This window comes from Seriola dumerili, unplaced genomic scaffold, assembly GCF_002260705.1.
Source record: "Seriola dumerili isolate Sdu_G_001 unplaced genomic scaffold, Sdu_1.0 BDQW01000716.1, whole genome shotgun sequence".
In the NCBI taxonomy this organism is placed as follows: domain Eukaryota; kingdom Metazoa; phylum Chordata; class Actinopteri; order Carangiformes; family Carangidae; genus Seriola; species Seriola dumerili.
In genome coordinates this window covers 899,346-914,449 of record NW_019174971.1, presented here as the reverse complement: position 1 = coordinate 914,449, position 15,104 = coordinate 899,346, and the positions used below count along the sequence as shown (strand labels likewise).

At 43.8% G+C, this 15,104-nt stretch overlaps 1 protein-coding gene across 1 annotated transcript in view; it reads left to right on the top strand.

Moving 5' to 3' along the window:
• ncam2 (neural cell adhesion molecule 2) overlaps window positions 1–15,104 on the top strand; it is a 239,466-nt gene that overhangs the window by 158,644 nt on the left and 65,718 nt on the right. Inside the window, exons 2-3 of the mRNA XM_022765596.1 lie at window positions 9,107–9,181; window positions 14,306–14,512. Of these exons, the coding sequence (XP_022621317.1) occupies window positions 9,107–9,181; window positions 14,306–14,512 (282 nt within the window). The remainder of the gene's footprint in view (window positions 1–9,106; window positions 9,182–14,305; window positions 14,513–15,104) is intronic.

Genomic DNA, 15,104 nt, shown 5'->3' with positions numbered 1-15,104 from the left:
CGAGGCTTCCCTCAGCGGCGCCTGGAAATCAGATACTGCCTCCGAGGCCTTTGGGTTTTATTACTGAATCACTCTTCGCCGAACTCAATCGAGTCAACTTCCTCTCGCAGTGGCGGAAAGCCTCCCATCACTCGTGGGTTCGCCCATCTCAGCACGCTTATAGAGGGCCAGGGAAATAATCAGCTGAGCTCAGCCAGACCATTGGCAAGATCAATATATGATGTTTGTTTGAATGGCAGGATATTTTGAATTTCGCAGGGATCATCATAACCAAACCTCTCGCCTACCTCCAGTCCTTCCTCTTGACCGAGAAAAAAACACTCCTCCTCCATCAGCTCCAGACTTTTATTAGTTTGACTGATGGAGTTCCAGGCTATCTGCAGTACATGTGAGGCAGCTGCAGCAGCCATGAACATCTGTTGCAAACCAGCTCTTAGCTGCTGTCCAGAGCAATGTGTACCTGCTTATAACAGAAATGACCTATCTGTCCAAGATGCTACAATAATATTAAAGCTGATGACATTAACCTATGATTATAAAATGCCCTTCTTCCGTCGACTCCGGGACACAGTTTTGAAACTTAAAGTTCACAGTGAAGCCTTGCAGAGCGACACTAAAGTGCCATGAGTGGCCTCCTCATAAATATATATTTAATTAGCCAGTCTATATTCAGAAAAATGGCCGGTCATTTTAATTGGCTTTATTACCCTAATCATTTGACGGGAACCTTTTCGTCTTGATGGATGACCTTATTAATACGTAAAAGAAGCTGCCACAATCCTTGGAAACGGAGCAGCTCAAGTGACTCATTAAAACTGTCAGTGCTGCTCCATTTATTCAATGCTATTTATGTTACAAGCTCAGTCCTGATCAACACGTCGTCATCATTCAGGTCTGACGTACCGACTGACGAGGTGATGGACGGACACCTTGATTTGGTTTTAAATAAAACATCAAAGCTCTACATTGTTATAAATATATATTTTTTATGAGAGTATCTGAAGATAAAATTGAACTCAGCTCAAGTTGATAGAAGCTAGATTTTTGATTTTACACATCGTGGTAAGGTATGAATATTATACCCAGTCCTTCGGGAGAACGGCTCAGTGGGAGAGAATTGCAGGCTTGGTGAATGGTGAGAAGCAAATCATAGTGTGTGAGTGACACAGGTGGATTTATTGTGGTCTCAGACTTCTCCCAGGTGATGGCTGATGTCGGCGTATTGCAGAAACCGCTCTCACCGATGTTGCCATATATGCGGAGAGCAGGCAGCAGCCCAAGGACAGAGGGAGAGAGGGGATAAAAGGGACGAAATTGAGAAACATAAGCGGCGGGATGGCGGAGATAAGGAAAAATAATACTAATAGATTAGACACAGGACTCAGAAGTGCAGAGAGGACAAGAAAGAATAAAAAAAAAAAACCTTAGAAAATGTCGAAGCGTCTGTTTAATTTTCATTGGAGCATTATTCTATTTCTGAAAAGGGAAAGGGGATAAGGACATTATCTTGCACTTATGTTTGCAAGCCCTATTTTTCTTATGTTTCCATAAATATGACCACAATATCTGAGCAAATGGGATTTACTCTATCACAGTGTGATGCTCCAGTTTCAGCGCAATCTGGGCAGGAAATCATCTTTGTGATGGAGGATAAAGAAGACAAGGGATACGAGACAATACCCAGGTCATTCCAGAGTCTATGTTTGTCTGAATGCTCCTGTAGGATGTCTATGAATATTTTTGTGGGTGCTATTTTACATACTACACTCTAAACATGTAAATTTGCATGTGTACTTGGCGGTGTGTGTGTGTGTGTGTGTGTGTGTGTGTGTGTGTGTGTGTGTGTGTGTGTGTGTGGTTGTGTGTTCCTTGAGTAATCATTTTGTGAATCGCTTCTCCACATTTTCTTTTTTTTTTTTTTTCCAGCACCTTTGACATATGGAAGCTCTGATTGCAAGGTAGCAATTGAAAACCCGAAGTGAAGCTGTGGCCCTTAACCCCTCTTATTTCTATCATGGCTGATGATTGCACTGCCACTTGGAGCTCGGCTTTTTCCCTTCTGGCAACTCATCTGCCCTCTGACACAGCCTCGATTGTCTGACTGGCTTTTCAACAGGTTTAGCGTTCGATTTCCAGACAGAAAGGTCCTTTAGGAATATTACTGTCACCGCCTCGCGGGGTTTCAGAGTGACATGACGGCAGCTTCAAACCTTGTGATGTTTTACATTTTGCTTATGAGTTCATTCCCCACTGGAAAAAAAACAAAAAAAAAACATCAAACTTACTTCAGCAATGCCTCAACATAAACACCAAGATTACAACAAACACAGTTCAAGCCCCAAGGTCGCTATTTAAATACCCCCCCCCCCCCCCCCCCCCCCCCCCCAACGATCACGAAGGTTTGATCCGCTTGAACAACTCAGACATCAGCAGTCCGCCCCTGGACTATACTCCAGCCTTTTAAAACGTCTCATTTGTATGATATGTAGCAGAACGTAACCCTCGTCACTTCCCACCTTCAAGTAGCTCACACGATTTACTAAAGTGGTAAATACAACTTAGATAGTCTTAAGTGTGCCTTCGGTGCAACCTTAAAACTCCTGCATTTCAATTAAAGACGTTCCTTCTTCAAAGATCAACTTACATTTTATGTTTACAGTCAAATGCAGTGCAGTTAATTTATACAGCTTTTAATCACAGAAGAAGATGATTATGGTCTGTTGAAGGCACATCTTACCTTTTGAGAGCATGAACGTAACAATGGGCTCTCTGTGACCTGTTCTGGACCCCGCTGTAGGCTGTGTCGTTATCATCATCATCACAAAGACTACCTCTAGAAATAATGAGAGCTTCTGTCTAAAATATTTATTGGCCCAATAAATGCAAGTAGCACAAAAGATTCAGGGAGTCATGCAAAATTCATGGAACAGCAGTGTAACTAATGACTTTTATTAGGAAGGGAAAGGTAAAATGATTCAATACATTTTCACACACATTTCTGATGGGGACTTTGATGAACTTTTGTGCAATCATATTTTGACTTTACAGAGAGAAAAAAAAAAAAAAAAAAGATCATTTAATTAATTTACTGACTGGCCCAAGGGCTGACTGCATAATTCTTCAGTTTACTAATTTAATGAACCCCAAATGCCAAAATGGGAACAAATTCTAATTCAAATAAAGCTGGAAATGCAATGAAGCTTACAGTGAGTTAGTACTGTCATATAAGTACACTAGTGCTTCAGATATCGGATGTTTTACTGTTTTGCTATGTCCTTGTTATTGAGGGACAGAATCTACAAAGAGAAAGAGACAGTATAGAAGAAATGAGAAAAACATTTTACCCACCTGGTAAACGCAATCTCGTTGCACTTTCTTACTAATTAACAAAAGATTCCACATCTGTGTACAGCTTAACATCTGTGTATTTGCTTGTTGCCGCACGTGCGTGTGCATGACTGGAGTTTTATGGTTTTCAGGATATACATAGGAAGAGGTCCATCACAGCCACAGCAGCCTGAAAGCCTAAGAGGCTTAAGGAAGGGAGCATAAATCACAAAGCAGTTGGTGAGCGAAAAGCAGAGATGCAGAGAAGAAGGTGTGCGGGAGAGAGGGGAGATAATAGGTAGCTGTGGGTGGTGCCTGAGACCATACACGTGGCCTGATACTGTATGTTGGCACGATTGGATATGGTTTGCTGAGTGGAAACCAGCACTCTTCTCTCCTCTTCTCTCCTCTCCAGCATGAAAGCAGGCTTGTTATGCAGCCAGACAGATACAGTGTATAGGAGTGGTGGGACACAGGGCGCCAGGTTGGCAAACAAACAGGTACTTTGCTGCTGCTAAACAACTCCAGGTGAATCCAAATGCAAAGTTGGCAACGACTTATTTGCAAAATTTAGCTTTATTATGTTAAACATCCTGATGCTGTAACATCAAGTAACAACACTGTCCTTCTACTCGCAGCGTTCTGCCTGCACCACAGGAAATGAATGTGGAAAACATTTCTGAAATCTTGTGTGTTGCTATGAAACGTTATTTACTCCTGACTTTCCTCCACATAATATTTCTGTGATGTGTGCCGCCTCATAGACCCGGGTCAACATTGGAGATGGGTCGTAACACAACTCTTGTTTTTCTCTTTCTGCTATCCGTCAAAATATAATGTACTACATTTCCCAGCATGCCAAAGCCTGAAGGGGTTATTCTGTTACTTTAAGAGGGTCACTGATTGTTTTTTAAAGGTTTAAGGGTAGTGAGACAATCCAGTGCTGGTGTAAATTATCATGCAATTAATTAATAATTGGGTCTTATTTTAGCCTTTTAGCTGTTTAGCCATTAGCCATTTAGCCATTTAGCCATCTCGTAACGCAGCAAAATCATTAAAAATAAGCGCAACAGAAGCATCAGACAGGTCAGCCAAACTTACCTGGAAGAGAAAATAAAGATTGTGGGGGAATTATAACCTACAGTCTTCATTGTAAACATCCATCACAGTGTAAAGACTAACTTTCATGGTTCAGCTCTTCTCCAATGTGCTGCCAGTACCTTGCATTGTTTGTATTGTAAAGCCCTTTGAGACAAATTTGTGATTTTGCAGCATTATCACAACCAATTGAGATGATGGCCGACAACAAAAATATGGCCCAGGGTGTAATAAACTGGAATTTCCTTTTAAACAAAGAAATCCCTGACATCTGTACTATCGCTCAGCACCTTGTGCCACCGCTCACCGGAGAGACTTTGCAGCTTTTAAAGAATGCTGACTGTTTGGTGTTTTCGAAGCTCATTTCTTCCTGGATATTTTTTTTTCTGCCTTTGCTAACACCTTTGAAGAAATGCATGAGACACACAGGTTCGAGTGAATACAAAACATAGTAATTAGTATTTTATCTCATTCCTTCTTTAGCTCCTGCTCTACCCACTCTTTACTTCTTACCTTTGTCTCTCTCTCTCTGTCTCTCTCTCTCTCTCTCTCTGTCTCTGTGGTTCAAGGGAAGAATTCCCTTCAACTCCTCCACAAAATCACAGACAATTAAAGCAGAGCATTTTTTTGCCTCTGGGCCTATCTGCTCTGTGTGTTTAATACATTTACACACATGCACATGGGCAAACACACTCACAGCCTCCCAGCTACCCACACACACACGAATAAAGATATACAGTACACATACACCCCCACACACTCACATATATACAAACACACAAAGGCATGTTCTCTGCGGTGCATTTTATTTGGCCATGGCTTTAATGGGGCTTTTAATGGAGTACAGGATTACAGAATCACATCCCTGTCTCCCTGCCAGCTGATTGGACACTCTCCACCCCGTCAATCAAACATTGGATTTAGCCTGCTGCTAAATGCAACGGTGCGTTTAGCCACGCTTTAGTCAGCCCTAGATTTAGTCACACTGACTTAGCTGCTGGCAAGTTTCACACACTGTTGCACAGATGTCGCTGAATCATGTCACCGGGCCAGCTCACTCAGCAACGCCCCCACCGTGACCTCAATGACCTCCATTCGAGGAATACGATGATTTGGCGCTGTTAGAGGAAATTTCAAACTGGTGGGTTTTACAAAATAAAAGCAGCAAGACACAACTTCTAATGGTCATAAAATTTGATCTTCCTCGCAGACAGTCAGGGGCACCAAATGGTGATTAGTCCAGCTATTCCTGCACAGAGTGCTATTTAAATCTGCACTAATAGAGTTTGTGGGCCACTTGGAAACAAGCTGTAAACACAACATAGACATATTATTATCCAATAAAGATGGTGTGATGAATGCGTTGGGAAACAGTTGCCTATTCACACATCCAGCTCATGCAGAGCAACATTAGTCTTCATTTGGATTCATGTTCTGGCGTCTGAAGGAAATATTTGGCTCTTTAGCTGCTAAGTCTCCAATTAGTGGCTAACTTTGTCTGGCTGTTATTTGGTGCCGGGTAGTGTACAGTCTTTTTGTTTTTGGCTGTTGCTGTAAACAGCTCTCTGCTGCGGGGAATGATGCTGATCAGGGCTGAAGGAATGAACCAAAAGTTACATCCATTTTTTTTTTTTTTGTAGGGAATTGGTCATTTTTAACCATGAGTGGAAATTACCAGATTATGATGAATGTCAAAAAGTAAAGTGTAGACAAGATTCTTTAAGTCTGAGTATGATAACATAAGCTAGTTAGCCAGCATTAGCTATGGGTGAAGGAGAGTACAGGGGTTGTAAAGTCAGCAAATTCTCTTAGTAATGTGAGTCATCTATCTTCAGTTTGCTAATTAACATTAGCCGCTAACATGAATTTGTGCTCATATCAGACTGCATCAGCAAAACCGCTGAGTATTGAATTGAGAGTCTTTTTATTCAATTTATCATTTGTTAACGGTCCAGAGTGTCACTTTAAACTGATGAGCTGTGTGCAGGTACATAAAATGTTGAGGTTTAAACGTTCTCTGGAAAAAACTAGGGCTTAAATGCTGTTGCCCCAGAATGATAGTTGTTGAGGAAAGTGAGTATCTTTCATTAGGCAGCAGCTTTATGACCAAAATCAGCTTCTCTAGCTTTCATAATATTTGAGATTGGATTTCATAATTGATTCTTATTCGAGTCTCAATGTTTTTAGATGAGCTGGCGAGTCATGTATGGTATCGACCATCTCTGACACATTACAAATGGCAATCAATGGTTTTTGTTTGTTGTCTTATTTTGCTTGTCTCCAAGGCTTCTCAGAGACACTAATAATTGGAGCTGATAATTGCTACCAGGCTCACAACATATTGACCCGAAGCTCTGTAATAAGCAGGTGAACAAGACCGAAAACATTCCATTTCTGAAAAGTGATATAATTAGCATGTCTCTTTGTGTCGCCACCAGGCGAGACAGTGTTGAATAAACACATTCTCCCATGCCATATTTCAAATCAAATCAGTGTTCTCATTAAAATGTCACTGTATTCTCGCTGTGTGGACTGTTGTGTATTTCCGCTTAAAAATAGGTTGAACTTAATTATACGATTCACATCGATGACTCCGGCAGCAGAGAAAAAGCCCTTCTTTTTTTTTTTTCCCCTCTTCCTCCTGGGTTTGGTGAGCAACTTATTGCATGATCAATCACATACAGCATGAACGGACCGAGATCAATTAATAATTGAAAACAGTTAAACTACTTTAAGCGCTGATTGGAATCTGCCTTAAGTCAGAGGCAAGGCAGTGTGGAAGGGCAGCAGGTTAAACAGACATGATTAATCAACCCGAGAGCACTATCTGCATTCATTTGCAACAATGCGTGTGTGTGTGTGTGTGTGTGTGTGTGTGTGTGTGTGTGTGTAGAGACAGTAGCTCGGTTACAGTTCCATAATACATAGTAATTATAAGCAGGTTTTGAGTATATAGTGTGTTTACATTATAAAATTTGTGACAAAATTAAGCACACACAAAGATGTTGCATAATTGTGCGTGTGGTTATATATGCATTATAAGTATGCCAATATAAATGTGTTGCGTACACGTTTTCTATTTGTTCCGTTTGTGTGTGTGTGTTCCCTGAGCCTCTGCAGGTGACTGTTAAGTTCTGTAGCGGTCAAGTTACACAGCAGAAATGATCTAATGCATTGATAAAGCAAGTCCTCAAACACATCATGCAGCCTCCTCAGGCAAAGGTGCCAGTGCCCCTCTACTGCCATCTGTAGACGGCCTCGGCTCATGACAGATGGCTCCCACTGATAACTGCTGCTTCACTGTGATGCTCGCGCTGGCTGCAGCCATCTTCCCCCGAGAAGGAGCAGATAATCATTTCATCATTTTCTCAATTATTGACAGGCGCTCTGAGCTCCACTGTTAAGTTTCCAGTGTTGTAGAGACAATTAACATCCATTAGAGTATATTATACAGTATGTGTGTGCAAATGTGTGTGTGTGTGTGTGTGTGTGTGGTTGTTGGGGGGGGGTTGGAATTTGATCCTAACTAGACTTGCAGCTCTGAGGGAGCTCGGATATGGCAGGCTCATCAAATATCTCGCCTCACACAGTGCTGCAGCGAGACTACCGCTGCGTCGAGAGGCTCTATCCTAAAAATGACCCTCTCCCCACTGAGTTGCCAATCATTACTCATCACATTAAACATCTAGGGCACATTCTCAGCTCCAACTTGCTGCGCTGCCATTCAAACGCTCCCTTTTCTTTGCCCCATATCCGACTCTGTGTCCGCGTTTTGTCTGTCTTCCTAACCATTCGACAAAAAAATTCACGTCAGCACAAGATTGAGGCCCAGTCTTGTTCAGCTAACTACCTTTCACTTTAGCCTAACAGAACTTCCCGCCATTGTGTGGCATTATTGCAGCGCTAACAATAGACCAGTGCAGACAAATGGCATTTGATTGTAGCTTGACCATGCAAAATTTTACAGCACTGCAACCACCTGCAAGTTTTTGGTCCATTTCTACCATGTTATTAGAGTGAATGGATATCCTGTTCAGTCTGAGAAGCTCTTGTTTTGTTAGTCACCATGGAAAATACCAATATCATTGAGTTATTTACTGATCTCTGGTGTTTCTTACCTTCTTAAACTCCCACCCCACTGTTTATCCCATCGTCAAGAGCGATGTCTGCAAATAGCATTACAGTACCTTAGACTGAATTGGTGCCATTCATTGTGAAACGGACTGACAAGTTTGACACAAACACCCATGTGTCCATTAGAAGGTATGAAGCCAATCTGTCTCGGAGCTTTGTCAGGAAATAGCAGCGTTTCTCAGTCGAAAGTTTGAATAAAAATACAAAAATTGCTCCTTTCGGCAGGGACAATGGGTCTTCTACTAGCAATAGCTGCAAACCCAGGTTATTTCTAAGAAGCTTCTTATTTATATACAAGGATATTTGAATGTAAGCTGCACACTGCCTTTCACATAAATGCAGTAAGAATGGTCCTCAGATACTATAAAAACACATGGAAATGAGTCACAGTGTGAAAGAAGCTGATGTTTTTTCAAAGCAATTTTGTATTATTATATCTCTCCAGTCAGCAAATAATGAAAATCCTTTGCGTTCTCTTGCGTTGTAATAACTAATCCATTTTCTCTCTCTCCTACCGTCTCCCTCCCCCTTTCCTTCTCTCTTACAGCCGCCCTGCAGGTGTCCATATCCTTGAACAAAGTGGAGTTAAGTGTCGGAGAGTCCAAATTCTTCATCTGTACAGGTACACACACTTTCATTTTTTATGTGAATGGACTGTATGTGTGTGTGTGTGTGTGTGTGTGTGTGTGTGTGTGTGTGTGTGTGTGTGCGTGTGTGTGTGTGTGTGTGTGTGTGTGTGTGTGTTTTGAGGCAGGTCAGAGACGCGGCAGGTGGGTCCTTACAGCAGCGCTTGTGAAAGTCTGTTTGTATGTGCGACAGGGAACACAGCGCAACCCGCGCTGTCCGTATGGCTGGGAGACTCTTTGTCCCAGCGGTGTGACTGGATCCTCACAGGGGACAGCCCCGTCCCTCTCTTCCTGTCCTCCTCATTGTCCTCCCTGAACGACATATCAACACAGAGAACCCGGTGGCGCCGGTGCCAGTGGCTCGGTGGGGTGGCAACACACTCTGGCAGGCGGCGGCCCGCCTCCTGCTGGCTGCCTCTTCTCTCCTGCCAGCCCACTCAGCGTGGAGCTAACAGCCAAGGGAGTAGAGACACACTGGGAGGAGCGTAGGTCTAACGTGTGCTGAGGAGGTAGAATAGAGGTGAATGGCAGGAATTGAAAGGCAAAGGTAGAAGCCTCTCTCTCCTGTAGTTATTTGTGCTCTCTCTCTCTCTCTCTCTCTCTCTCTCTCAACCCATCCATTTGAGGCAGACCATCCAGTGCCTGGTTCTGCTTCAGGTTTCCTCCCGTTCAAAGGGAGGTCAGCCCAAGTCAAAGTGCGTGGGAGGAAGCGTTTGTGTCACTTGTTGCTTTCTCTTGCCCTTCTCCACCATGAGCAATCACACCAAGCCCTTGCTTTTTTTTTTTTTTAAACCATATTCACATGCACTCCTGCCAACTGGAGCGGGCTGTAAAGCGGGACACAAGAGTCGGAGGCGAAAAAGCAAAAGCCATTCAGCCCGCAAACAAATAAACGAAGAGCAAGTCAATAACAGCGACTTTTTGGTTTTATAGTGCTGTGTCCCATTGTATGAATCATGTCCGTATAAATATGGATTAGAGAAAGGAGAGGAACAGACGGCACAGGGAGGCACTTAGTTTTTATGTTGATTCATGGGTCGGAAGCTGTTCTGTGAGGGAAGGCAGAGCACAGAGGTGAGTGTGTTGTTGTTGTTGTTGGGGAAAAAAAAGACACCTGGGTGAAATCAATTTAACTTGTTCGATATAAATCTTTCTTGTCCAAAAAGTTTGCCAGGAAGAATTGGCAGCAGACCCCCCCCCCTCAACTGAAGCAATGCTTAAACAAGCTGTTTTGGGTCAAGATGAGGTCTAACGTTGGTCACCATGGCAGCCAGGAGGAAGCCGGCTGGCATCCCTTCTTGCTTGTGAATCCAGCTGAAGTATCGTTTGCTCCCAGCTCTTTCTAGTGTTTTTCTTTCTGCTTTCTACAGCCCTACCTACAAATGCTTTAAAGCTCCTCCAGGTGTAGTTTTCGTCTGTAGCTTTAACGTGACTAAGTGATCAAAGTTCAAAGTTTGTAAAGAACAGACAAAACACAGAAACCCTCTCAATTTAAATGAACCACATCGCTCACAGTAAGAAGCTGATGGAGGAAAATGTGTCGATGATATGATGACTTTCTCACGGTGCAGTATGTTAATATCGACTTTTTTTTTTCAATTTTTCCATCTTTACCTGCTTCCAACAAAAATGATTTCTTAAAACCTTTCAACAATTTCTGTCTTTTCATCTGTTTTCTTCTCACACTACATGTATTTTATGCCTTGACAGCGAAGTGCTCCAAAGAGATTCTTCTTCAATGTGCTCTCTGAATTGAGGCCACAGCGTTGTAGGAGACAAGACAGAAGGCTAAAGGTATTTGGGGGGGGTCAGGAAGAGAAAAGGAAAAAACTGTGAGAGGGTGGGCAGGCAGAGTGAAAAAGCAAACAAACAGGTGAACCGAGTTACAGAGCAGGAGAGCAGGGGGCGACTGGAGGGATTGTCTGTAGAAAATAGTCGGGGTTAAGTAGTCTATGACCTGCCACCTTGAGTGAATTTTCCCCCTCTTTGTCTTCATGTCGCAGGTGTTTTGAAAGCTCGGGGACATCTCTATGACAACCGCATACAATGACAGACATGAGCAGCTTCTGCAGCTGTGATTCAAGATCAATATTACTGTTATTGTTAGTGCATGGAAACAGGAAGTAGACAGGCTTTTATCCACTATTTGACGGTATGTTTTATCCGTAGTGTTTTCTGCTGCAGGAGAGTGACACGTCGACGCATAGCATAGAATGATTGTCACCTTGAGAACTTATTAAAGCTCTAAAATCAGTATTATAAACCTCTGTGCAGCCAGACGTGACTTCCTGGATGGTATGTCATTGTCTCGCTGATATCTGATACAAACACAGCCCCTTGCATTTTATCAATGCTGGGGCGTTTTTCAGATGATGCTCAGCTGATTTTTAATTTCTTCACTCGTACAGCTCTTGAAATACTCTTAATACTCACGTTGCATCCTTGAAATCACCCGGACAACAGTGTGGGGAAAAAACTTCCCAACAAAAGCAGCCAATCATAGAGAAGAAGAACATAATTATAAGACCTAGAGCTTTTTCTAATGTGAAATTGGTCTCGTGTCAGCGGTAAATAAACCTGAGTTCATGGCACAACAAATAAGCAGGTGGATAAACTGGTGAACTGGTATTTAGGTGCGTGTTTTTTATCCTCCCCTATAACCGGAGCGGCAGAGAGCCAGAACAAGAGCGGCCTCAGCGGTCGCACCAGGTCCAGCAGCTACTATGTTTCCATGTGGTTTCATTCAGATGTGTCTAACTAGAGCAAAGGTAGGTCACATCACTTGTCCCAGCAGACCTATGTTTACCTATTGGCCAGATTAGAGAATATACAGAGATGGAAAGGCAGCTGTAACCGATAATTTTGACATCATGTCAAGCTACACACACAAACACATCCACACACACATGTTATTCCTTCCCTGCTCAGCCCTTGTTTTCCCCCTGCTATCCATCTCCCTGGAGGCCTAAATCAATTACTGCCATGGCTCCAGTGCCAGCCACAGCGAGTGCTTCAGCTTGCGCTCGGCTAATTTTGGCACCAAAGGGGCATGTCTATAGTCAATAATCTGCCTTGTACAGGAGGCTGAGATCGCTTCAATATTTCCGTCGCTTCATATTGCTGCCCTCGCTGCGAAGGAGGATCAGAAACATTTGTATGAGACACCTTCCAGACACGCTGAAGCGGAAATGAAGCCGAGATGCGGAGGAGCCGTTGGCTTTGTTGGCAGTTAGCAAAAGCAGACGATGAGTTGTTGTTGTTGTGGTTGTTGCTGTTGTGCAGACATTTTTGCTTGCACCTAGAGAAGTGATCATCATTGTCTTAGTCTACCGTCAGAGGAATCAGTCATTGAGCGCGTTCCCTCTTGCCAAGAATCTGTAATAATACCAGAGCGGTTTTGACAGAACATTTCCGCCAGCTATTCTTCCAGTTGTAAAGACACACAGAGGGAGGCAGGTCTGAGTGTGGGAAACAGGGCAGCAGTGCTACACACTCCCGTCTTCTCAGATCATCTGCCTAGCAAATAGCCTGTCATCGTGCTAGCTGCATTAATATGAGCATATTTAGCTGTCACCGCTGTCAACAGGCTGTAAAATGGTAAGAGGTGATAATGCAGAAATGCTAAGAGATATAAAGGGAGATGATGTCTGTTCTCCACATGAACCACGAGGCCGCGGCTGGGGAAGCCACGTGCGAAGAAAAGCAGGAGGACCACATGTGCTGTGATATCAATTCAGCAACACTCGAGCTCGATCGCCTCATCTGATTGGCTGGCCTCGAAAAACCTAACGAGCGTCAGACCCAACATGCCAAGGATGTGATGCTGATTGCTGCTGGAAACGTGATGATAATCGGCGCTAGCATGCCGGGGTGCGAGCTGGAGCCTGCAAGTGTTTGTAAGACGCAAAGTGAGGACATCAAGAGACAAATCAGCCAATTTGTCATTATTTACCGTTTATGTACCAGTGTACTATCCAACTGAGAGATGATTATATGATGTCATGATCTATTTACAGGTTGTGGGACAAATAATGCCCATTATCTGCAAACTACTGCCCCACAAGAGCACCACCTCCTCACAGTTACACCAGGGAGCTGCTGAGATGAACCACCACAACCCTCTGCTGAGCTAATGGAGGTTAAAAGCTTTGCTTAAGGGCATTTATTTAGGGAGAAGAGCTGCCTCCTCTCTCTCTGTGGGATTAAACATATGTGTCCCAACTGCATTATCTCTATTTTCTCTTTTTCTCTTCCTGTTTCTTTTGGGTCCTTAATTAAATCCAGAGACATGTCTCTGAGGGACTGGACAAGCTTCTGTTTATTTCCTCTCTTGTTCAAGGCTTGGGTGGATTGATAGGCAAAGTGATGTCCCTCCACACTGACAGGCAAAGGGCACCTGCTGCTTGCAGATGGCCCTTTCGTCTCCTGCAGTAGCCAGTAATCAGGGTTGAAGTTAGTATGTGATCAGCCCCCCCGTTTGTTTCTGTGTGTAGTGCCTGTGTGTGTGTTCGTATGTGTGCCTGATCTTGGAAAATGAGAGTGGAATTTACAGCCTACATATGTCCCTGTTCCTTTACGGACTTATTAGCTATGTAAATCCAAGATTATGACATAATCATATAATTTCAGGCCGTCTGTTCCCTCGACAAGTTCCAACAGCGATGTTGGATGGTCCTCAGCTGTTCGAGCAGACCAGCAGCACCACGAAATACCTCCAACTCAGCTTATTTCAGAATCTGGTGACTGGCTGCCTAAACGGCTGCCTGTAAATCAGTCAGCGTGGAGCACCCTGTCGGCTTACTGCCCCCTTTGATCTGTTTAATGAGGGTGGAAATTTCCTCCAAAAAAAAGAAATCACTATAAATCGGACTCAATAGAAGTTTGCTTTCGAGGGAGTTGTGGCGAGAGGACTAAAATACTTAGCTTATACAGTAGACTTACACAAGACGGCAAGTGGAACTGTGTGCTGCAAGATGATCATCTTTCAGGCTTGCCTGGTAAAAAGGAGAACATATACTCATCATAATTAGTTCATTTTGTCTCTCTTTCTCTCTCTCTCTCTCTCTCTCTCTCTCTCTCTCTCTCTCTCTCTCTCTCTCTCTCACTGACCTCTGTCCTAGCTATCGGTGAGCCGGTGAGGCTGGAGTGGTACAACCCGCAGGGCGAGCGCATCGCGCCCTCCAAGCGGATGGCGCTCCACACAGAGACGTCAAGGTCCCGGCTCATCATTTACAACGCCATCATCGAGGACGCGGGCATCTACCGCTGCCAGGCCACAGACGCTGGCGGTCACACGGAGGAGGCCTCCGTCGTGCTGGAGATCTACCGTAAGCTTGACAGATAACGTGCACAGACATACGCTCTTACACATTTACCTGCAGATGCTCCGTGTTTGCCTCCCGAGGAGATTTAGACATGGAGACATGAAGAGAATAAACTTCTCGCATTAGTGTTTGATCACATGGAAAGCCAGCTGATTCATATTCCTGCCCTCACCGCAGCCACAAGCTGTTAGAAATGTTGGCTCTCTCTGTGTGCATGTGCATTTTAAGTCCATGTGTACCTTTTGACTTTGTGTGTGAGCTTGTGCAAGAGAGTGTGTTCCACTCATTCTTGTGATTAAAGTATAATGACAGCTGGTTATACCAAGGGACACAGATCCTGCCAGGCATAATGAGGGATGTGGCACTGAGGCTAACCTGCCTCAGTGACCCGTCACTATTTCCTGGGCAAAACCTAATGTTACGAGGCAGGGGGGGTGGTCACAGAGACTGTCCCAATCACAAGTTCCATCCTTACAGCGAGCAGTGAATTACCCGCAGTTTGCCCCATTAAAACGTCCTTGAGAGTGACATCCAGTTTAACTCCCACCCACTTTCTACTGTGATTTGCTGTGGAGAAGAATTAGAAAAACCATGT